Source organism: Rhinopithecus bieti, unplaced genomic scaffold, assembly GCF_001698545.2.
Source record: "Rhinopithecus bieti isolate Rb0 unplaced genomic scaffold, ASM169854v2 scaffold_4480, whole genome shotgun sequence".
In the NCBI taxonomy this organism is placed as follows: domain Eukaryota; kingdom Metazoa; phylum Chordata; class Mammalia; order Primates; family Cercopithecidae; genus Rhinopithecus; species Rhinopithecus bieti.
In genome coordinates, this window is record NW_016804510.1 from 374,562 (window position 1) to 384,450 (window position 9,889).

At 34.0% G+C, this 9,889-nt stretch overlaps 1 protein-coding gene across 4 annotated transcripts in view; it reads left to right on the top strand.

Annotated features, from left to right (window-relative positions):
* TRPS1 (transcriptional repressor GATA binding 1) overlaps window positions 1–9,045 on the top strand; it is a 262,329-nt gene extending 253,284 nt beyond the window's left edge. For all 4 annotated transcript variants that reach the window (XM_017868850.1, XM_017868849.1, XM_017868851.1 and 1 more), the window contains exon 7: window positions 2,490–9,045. In XM_017868850.1, coding sequence (XP_017724339.1) covers window positions 2,490–3,551 — 1,062 coding nt within the window. In that variant the 3' untranslated portion in view covers window positions 3,552–9,045. The remainder of the gene's footprint in view (window positions 1–2,489) is intronic.
* The last annotated feature ends 844 nt before the right edge of the window (window positions 9,046–9,889 follow it).

Sequence of the window (9,889 nt, forward strand, 5' to 3'; positions counted from 1 at the left end):
GGATTTTTTTTTTTAGTTTAGAAAGTTCATCTGCTGACAAGAGCTGACTTTAAAATAGGAATCCCCCACTTCGTAAACAGAAATTTATTTCCCTGTGCCTTTTTCATTTTGTTTGGCATTTTACCATAGCTCTTAGCACAAGCCAGTGAATACATTATGGCTACAGGGAATACAATTTTAGACAAAACGTTCTCATATATGGACTATTGGAAGCACTCTTTAAAAAATCCATGCTGCTAACAATACTAATTGGCAGCAACCTGTAAAAACCTTAGTTATTAGCATGTAGCAAGTAGAAAGATTCTGTCCCCACCACATACCAACTTATTTTTTTTTAACCTTCATCATTTAAGCATAGCAATAAGCTTCTATTTAATGGGAACTGACATTAATGATTTTAATTGAACTCTGGCCAATCATAGGCCAAAAGTAAATTAAAATACTACTCTGCCAGATTATGGTAATTTAACCACTGTGATATGAGCTAAACTATTTTCTAAAAATTATTTTAACATTCATCTGTCCAGAGGTAAGATGTTTTTAGTTTTGAGGTTTTTTAAAAAACCATACATTGAAATACATAAAGGTTATGTTCACATTTCATGTCAAAACTGACACAAAAGTTATGATTGTTTAAAAAAGGAATTTATGCAAATTTCAGGTTTCTTTACAGTGTATAGATTAAATAATGCATATGTTTATAATGCTAATATGAACTCTTTGTAAACCTTTGTAAATCTGAGCAAAAGAAATGCACATGGCATAACTAAGCTGCATTACATTTTCTTAAACTAACAATGAATTGTCAATAACAAGTGTGTTATCTTTCTTCACTTCAAAGTACGTTTGTAACAACAGAAATGTTCAAGAAAGGATTTATAGTTGTACTCATTCAAGATATAAGAGGTACTCCCTTGCATTCAAGTGTATCACTTCTAGGAATAATTTACAAATTGTATTTATATTTTATATTATTATTTTATTTAAAATTATATATATTATTATAACATATTTATGAATATGTGTTTATATTTTTTTTTTTTTTTTTTTTAAAATTTATAATTTATAAAATTATACGTTATATACACATAATGTATAATTTATAAAGTTACAAATTATATAAATTTATATTTATAGTCATGTTTTATGTAGAAATTATTTTCTGATTTTAGTAATCTTTTAGAAAATCAGACTTTAGCTCATTTAAAGATTATCCTAAATTTTTAACCTATAAATATGCATTAATTTATCAGACTGATTCCTTTGATTTTATACATCAAAGAGCTCCAACTGCAAGTAAAGTTTTTATTACAGTCTTATCCATGGATTTAAGTCATATTATATAAATACCTGTTGAACATGTCCATAAATACCAATCATGTAATGTTTAAGCTAAACAAAATACTTAAGCTGAATGAAAGTTAGCACTTACTTTAAGAGTAGAGTGACAGATCAGATAGTTAAACCAAAGCTACACATGAATTTAGATTTTCAACACAAAACTAATGCTTCACCTATTAAGTAAAATCTTTCATCACAAATATATTATTAAAGGGAGAGAAGTAGAAGTGAGAATAAAAAAAAATCCCTCTATATTGCTCTGATGACCTGATATATTTCTGCACAATTCTGTCAGTTTATCTTTGATTATTTATGCTCTGATATTAATATTTTATATCCACATTTGCAATTATTTAGAAGCATGCATGTATTAGTTGCTTAGGTTGCCATAACAAAATACCATAAACTGGGTGGCCTTAAACAGCCAAAATTTATGTTTTCACATTGTGAAAGCTAGAAATTGGAGATCGGGTTCCAGCAAAGTTGGATTCTCAGGAGGGCTCTCTTCCTTACTAAGCCACCTTCTATCTGTGCTCTCACACAGTGGAGAGAGATCTGTTTCTCTTCCTCTTCTCATAAGGCCACAGTCCCATTGGGTTAGGGCCCCACCCTTACAACCTCATTTAACTTTAATTTCCTACTAAGGACCCTGTCTCCAGATACAGTCACACTGTGGTTTAGGGCTTCAACATATAAACTTATTCTGTCTATAGCAATGTGTAATTTTTCCACTGTTATCAATATGTATCGCCTGTGTTACTCTTGTATGCTGGCATTTTAGTACACAACTCAAAAATTGAAAAAAAATTTCAGAAAAATCACATCACTTCAAGTAACTTTCTACACAGTTTCATCACTAAATGATGCAATCTCAAAATCTGTTGCATTTGGAAAGGCTATTTTCAAGTAGATTAAAGTTTTCAGTCTCCCCTGCAAAGATGGACATGATTTAATTAGGGTAAAATAGTGCACTTTGGTTACTTCCTCTGATCCTGCTTAGGGCAAAAGGAGGAGATTTAGTAAATCTACAGCAGAAGGCCTATCCCTGCTTTGAACTTAAGCATGGTTTATATTTGTGAGGAATTTTTAATGCATTTTAATGTATTTTTTAATGTTTTCCTTTTATGTATTGTATGTGTTCTCTGCAGACTCCCAGGCCTTTAAACATCATTAAACAAAACAACGGTGAGCAGATTATTAGGAGGAGAACAAGAAAGCGCCTTAACCCAGAGGCACTTCAGGCTGAGCAGCTCAACAAACAGCAGAGGGGCAGCAGTGAGGAGCAAGTCAATGGAAGCCCGTTAGAGAGGAGGTCAGAAGATCATCTAACTGAAAGTCACCAGAGAGAAATTCCGCTCCCCAGCCTAAGTAAATACGAAGCCCAGGGTTCATTGACTAAAAGCCATTCTGCTCAGCAGCCAGTCCTGGTCAGCCAAACTCTGGATATTCACAAAAGGATGCAACCTTTGCACATTCAGATAAAAAGTCCTCAGGAAAGTACTGGAGATCCAGGAAATAGTTCATCCGTATCTGAAGGGAAAGGAAGTTCTGAGAGAGGCAGTCCTATAGAAAAGTACATGAGACCTGCGAAACACCCAAATTATTCACCACCAGGCAGCCCTATTGAAAAGTACCAGTACCCACTTTTTGGACTTCCCTTTGTACATAATGACTTCCAGAGTGAAGCTGATTGGCTGCGGTTCTGGAGTAAATATAAGCTCTCCGTTCCTGGGAATCCGCACTACTTGAGTCACGTGCCTGGCCTACCAAATCCTTGCCAAAACTATGTGCCTTATCCCACCTTCAATCTGCCTCCTCATTTTTCAGCTGTTGGATCAGACAATGACATTCCTCTAGATTTGGCGATCAAGCATTCCAGACCTGGGCCAACTGCAAACGGTGCCTCCAAGGAGAAAACGAAGGCACCACCAAATGTAAAAAATGAAGGTCCCTTGAATGTAGTAAAAACAGAGAAAGTTGATAGAAGTACTCAAGATGAACTTTCAACAAAATGTGTGCACTGTGGCATTGTCTTTCTGGATGAAGTGATGTATGCTTTGCATATGAGTTGCCATGGTGACAGTGGACCTTTCCAGTGCAGCATATGCCAGCATCTTTGCACGGACAAATATGACTTCACAACACATATCCAGAGGGGCCTGCATAGGAACAATGCACAAGTGGAAAAAAATGGAAAACCTAAAGAGTAAAACCTTAGCACTTAGCACAATTAAATAGAAATAGGTTTTCTTGATGGGAATTCAATAGCTTGTAATGTCTTATGAAGACCTATTAAAAAAATACTTCATAGAGCCTGCCTTATCCAACATGAAATTCCCTTCTTTTATTATTCTTTCTTTTGATGAGTAGGTTACCAAGATTAAAAAGTAAGATAAATGGTCAATGAGAAAGAATGGAAGATGGTAAACAATCACTTTTTAAAACCTGTTAAGTCAAAACCATCTTGGCTAATATGTACTGGGGAAATAATCCATAAGAGATATCACCAGACTAGAATTAATGTATTTATAAAGAAAGAGACCAAAACTGTCTGGAATTTGAAAGGGTTTCCATATTATTATACTAAAGCAGTATTGGACTGGCCATTGGACCATTTGTTCCAAAACCCACAAATTGTTGCCTAAATTTATAAGTATCATGAAACCCTAGGCAGAGGAGGAGAAATTGAAGATCCAGGGCAATGAAAGAAAAATGACGTCCTCTCAATTTAGTCTTCTCTCATTGGCCATGTTTCAGATTTTGACCTAGAAATGCGAGCTGTGGTTAGGCTTGGTTAGAGTGCAGCAAGAAACATGACAGATGGTGGCACGCTGTTTTTAGCCAGCCCTGCCTGTACATACACATGCACACCCTCTCTGATATTTTTGTCCTTTAGATGTTCAAATACTCAGTAGTCCTTTTGTTTGCGGTTTAGATTTCATTTTGTCCACACGTACCCATTTTAAAAAACAATGTCCTCGATGCTTCCGTAGTAATTTCATTTTAGCCAGGTATTTCTTTCTTGTGTGTGATGAGCCAGTATGGATTTGCTTTTCTAAGCCTCTTGTTGGTTACTAATCTCACTTGGCACATTATAACTAAAGGAATCCCCTCAATTCAAAAGCATAGATGGATACACATGTCAGACCATGGGTTTAATTTGTTTAGAACACATGGCATTTCTTCATAAGGTAACCTGCTGTATTTATTTATTTTCTTTTGGTTAAATATAATTTCCAAACTTTGTGGTCAGGCAGCGTCTAAGGTTACGTTACCACAGACTGACAGTTGGTATATGTACTAGTCAATCCCTTCATTACATGTATACAGATTTAGTTAAGTAGCATTAAATAGGATTCTTAGAATTATGTCCTCATAGAACTTTTAATACTTAAGGCTTTGTAAAAACTATCCATGAAGGGAAAGCTCCTCAGCATAACTGCTCAGGGAAATAGGGCTAAATAACTGAACATTAAATAATTGGTTAAAGGTGCTGTTAGTCGAGCCTCAATGCTTGCTACAAGGATGTATGTACAAGGACTGACTTTAATAATTTGCATTATATTGTCCCAGCCAGTAGTTTATTTTTTGCCACGGAGATGTAGAAGATATTACAAGCTACTGGATGCACTGTCAGATTAACTTATTTCATTAAAGAAGTTGGGAGAACAAATAGGAAAAAAAAAACTTATTTTTCTAGTAAATATTAATGTATTACATTTCAAATAATGGTGCCTGACATATTGAATAATTATTTTCTACAGTGTACGTATGCAACAAAGATATTCCATCATGCATTAGAGTCAGTTCTGGCTCTGCCTAGCTGTTTACATTTGCAAATGTAGCAAACAAGGTAATGAAGCAACTATTTCTATTGCAGTAGATATCCTTTTGTGTGTGTGTGTGTGCATTAAAGTTGTAAACGGTAACATGAAACAAATGAAAGTTCTTGCTATAATGGTATGGAAAACAAGAAGGAAATGAAAATATTTTTATGCCTACTTAGGAAAAAAAGGGTAGCACTATTCATTCCAAGTACTTTTGTTTTTTTTAATTTTTAAGCTCTTAACTCACATTGTTATGCTTAAGATGATAAACATATATCCTCTTTTTATTGCTTTGTCTATGTTTCATATGAAACATTTCAGAAATTATTTTGATAAGTGTTGCTGGAATCTGCAACGCTGATGTTTTTATTGCATTCTGTAGTTGCATTTGCACTCCATTTTTACATTAATTCGCAGTTGCTTTGTATCGTTTTGTTTTGTTTGGGTTTTGTTTCTTTTTCACAGTGCCGGGTCTTCGTTTCTTAAAGTTGGATGGCAGGTAGAGTTCAACCAGTTCGTGACTGTTGTAGCGAATGAAGTTTAAAAAAATGTCTTTCTGATGTTGTGTTGTCATTTTCATTCTTGCATTTTTTGTTTGCATATTAAAAAAAGAGAAAAGAGAAAGCAAGAGACAGAAATCAGGACTAAGTCCTCTGCTTCAGTTTCATTGTTAATGGGCCTTATTCTGATCTCACCTGTCGCGTAGCTCTAATATTCACATAAACTGAAATAAAGAAGTGGAATGAGGAGCTTTGACATTCAAATTATGTGATGTAATTTATCTTCCTTAGGAATTTTGATGGATACATCTCAAAATATATAGCCAGACTTGAGAGGTGACAATTAAGATCTAAAAAAGAGAGGAGATTCCCCAAACAACAATATTTAATTTTCTTAGTAAAAAGAATAACAAAATGCATCATGGCAATCTTTCAGCAACATTATCTATGTGGACTGGTTAAATCAGCAAAACACCAGAAGTTTGGTTAACTTGGGCAATATGGCAAGTATTACTTTTTGGGCAAAACTACTCATTAAGCAATTTCTCTAGTGTGTCGGACACAAATAGGTTCTTTATTTTGGCATGTATGCCTTTTATTTTCATTCAATTTTTTTTCTCAGACAGACATAGTAGTAATAACTAGCATTGGAAAATACATATCACTATTCTTGGAATATTTATGGTCAGTCTACTTTTTAGTAGAATTTTTTGGATAGCATTGACACGATAGATCTTATTCCATACTTCTTTATTATTGATAATTTTATTTTCATTTTTACTTTCATTATTATACATATTTTGGTGGAGAAGAGGTTGGGCTTTTCTAAAAGATACAAAAATTTATTATAACACTAAACACTCCTTATTTTTTTGACTCATTAAAGCCTTTATTCCATCTCTCAAGATATAGTATAAAATTTATTTTTTTAATTTAAGATTTCTGAATTATTTTATCTTAAATTGTGATTTTAAACAAGCTATTATGGTACGGAACCTTTTTTTAATGAGGAATTTCATGATGATTTAGGAATTTTCTCTCTTGGAAAAGGCTTCCCCTGTGATGAAAACGATGTGCCAGCTAAAATTGTATGCCATTTGAAAACTGAAAATTTGTGTATGTTCTAAATTGAGCTTTGGATCAAATTTTAGACCAGGACCAGCTCATGCGTTCTCACTCTTCCTAGTCTCACTCTTTCTCTCATCACTCACCTCTGTATTCATTCTGTTGTTTGGGACAGAAAAGTAATAAAGAGCCAACCCACCTCAGAATGCTGTGGATTGAGAGAGACACTACATGACTCCAAGTATATGAGAAAAGGTCAGAGCTCTAAGTGATAACTCTGTAGTTCAAAAGGAAAAGAGTATGCCCAATTCTCTCTACATGACATATTGAGTTTTTTTTAATCAACTTTTAAGATAGTGATGTTCTGTTCTAAACTGTTCTGTTTTAGTAAAGGTAGATTTTTAGAAAACAAGCATGGGGATTCTTTTCTAAGGTAATATTAATGAGAAGGGAAAAAAGTCTCTTTAACAGCTCTTTGTTGAAGCCTGTGGTAGCACATTATGTTTATAATTGCACATGTGCACATAATCTATTACGATCCAATGCAAATACAGCTCCAAAAATATTAAATGTATATATATTTTAAAATGCCTGAGGACATACATTTTTCTTAATAAACTGAAGAGTCTCAGTATGGCTATTAAAATAATTATTAGCCTCCTGCTCTGTGGCTGCAAAACATCACAAAGTGACCGGTCTTGCGACCTGTCAACTGCTGCCTGTTTAGTAAATAAAATTAATGCATTTCTAGAGGGGGAATATCTGCCATCCAGTGGTGGAAATGTGGAGTAAAGAAACTGGTGGTCTGCTTCTGTGCTGTATGCCAGCCTTTTGCCTTAAGTTGAGAGGAGCTCAACTTTAGCTACTGTCTTTGGGTTGACAGCCATGGCAAAAAAAAAAAGAAAAAAAAAAAAAAATCAAGGCATCTTTGGTGAGCCAGTAAGGTGAAATCTTGCTGACTGTCCAAGGCACAAGAGAAAATTGAGGAATTGAAATGCAACCTGAGTATCAAACTAAATATTCTAACCAAAGGTAGGTACTGTTAGGTGGAATTCTATCAGCAGGCAACTGCAAATGAGAAGAAGATAGAAGGACGCCCATCGGGACTTTGGAAGGCAGTGTTATTTTCCCAAAGAAAGACTTGGCCAAGAACAGAGGGATGGCTTCTTTGCAGAGCACTTCCTTTTGTTTTTTCAATACTGTTTCATAGACAGTGGACTCACATGTTGTGGTGCAGTTGCTTAGAAAGCATCCTAGTTAATTGCAGTAATTAGAACTTCTGCAATATGCTAGGGCAGAAGTATGTCAAGTCAGGGATGAAGAAAATGTGAAATTCAAGAGTAATCCACATGTGAGAAACTACATAATGCACGATCATGTGTTCTCTTGAAAGGGAGAGCTGTAAGCCTCACTCTGTCCTACACCAGAGAAAAGCAGGAATAACTTTACCGTGGAAATAATGTTTAGCTTTTATCAGAGAAAATGGTCCTTCTGGACCAAAACTGAATTCTGGTTTTTCCCTGGTTGTTTTTTTTTGTTTTGTTTTGTTTTGTTTTTTTAACATATGAACTGCAGCATATCACTTTTTCCTTTTGTGCCTCAGGTTCCTCAGCTGTAAAATTGAAAAATATATTAATATTATTAATAGTAATAATGGTAATGTAGTACTTGTTTGTAAAGCACTTTGAGATCCTTGGTTGAAAGGCACCATAGAAGTGCCAAGTATTATTATGTGGCCAAGGGGGTTATTTAAACTGTCAGTTCCCAAAGGCCAGGAAAGGTTGGGGTCATTTTTCTTAAAGATGAGCTGTAAATATCAACTAGACAGCCAATAGTGTTGACTATGAAGACGCAAAACTGTTACTAGGCTGATAAAACCATAGTTTCTTAATGGCTACCAATAAGGCAAATATCACAACAATAAATGCCAAATTCCTTAGGGTGGACTATTTGACAACCACATGGAAAATTTCGGGGGAGGCATGTGGGGGGAACATCTCAAAATGCCAATGTAAAATTAACTTACAGCAATATTCACCAGCAGAAAATGTCTTTCATATGGAATGATTTCATGTTGCTAAGAAAAAGAATTCAAGTTGTAGTCCTGATTTGAATATTAGAATGTTGGCTATAATAGTTCTGTTCTTACAACACATGAAATTTTTTTGTTTTATTTTATTTTGTTTTCATAGTGCATGTTCATTTCTACTCACAAACATGTTCTTGGTGTATTTCTTATGCAAACAATCTTCAGGCAGCAAAGATGTCTGTTACATCTAAACTTGAATAATAAAGTTTTACCACCAGTTACACATAACGGCGTTGGTATGGTTTATATGGATTCACTTTCATCCGTCTAGCAATAGGAAATACAGATCATTGTAATATATATACATATACATATATATATATATATATATGTATATATATATATACAGGCTCTGCTGAATTGAAATGGTGAAATCAAATCACCATTCTAAAAAATTATTACTTATATTGATAAAGCCTGGATTCTCTCAACTTGTTTCATTTTGCTTTGCTTTTTTTCTTTAACCAATCAATCTCTTATTGATAGATTTTGTGTAAAAAGATATATACTAGTTTATTCAGAAAGATTAACAATAAAAATTGTGTTTATTTCAAAAACATTCACTGAGTATCAAATATTGAGTGTTGAGTATTGGGTAATGATTATGTTACGATATGTAGAAACTCCTGCTTATGAAGTTTTAACTTTGAATTCAGTATACTCGTGAATATGATGCAAAAATTCTAATCAATCATCTCAAAAAGTTTAAATTAATATATCAAATATCTTGTTTGTTTGGTTAAAATCAAATTAATCAGAGCAAGTTCCCTGAAAGATGACTTTGAAAGAGAAATGAGGCAGAAGAGATCCAGATAGGAAAGGATGTTGGGAAGACTCACCTGCGTGTTTTTAACCAGAAGGAAAAATAGAAAAAGAACATAAAGTATATAAATAGGTTGCTTCAGAAGATTTGCTTGGAGAGTTCAAAATAATCAGTATTTCCCCTCATTATATAATCATCTCTCATTTTTGGGAGCCCAAATTAAGGAACAAATCTTTCTAATTATTATTTTTTTTCTTTTTTCCCTTTTTCTTTCCATGTTTTGAAAACAGCAGAGAGTCTTTGA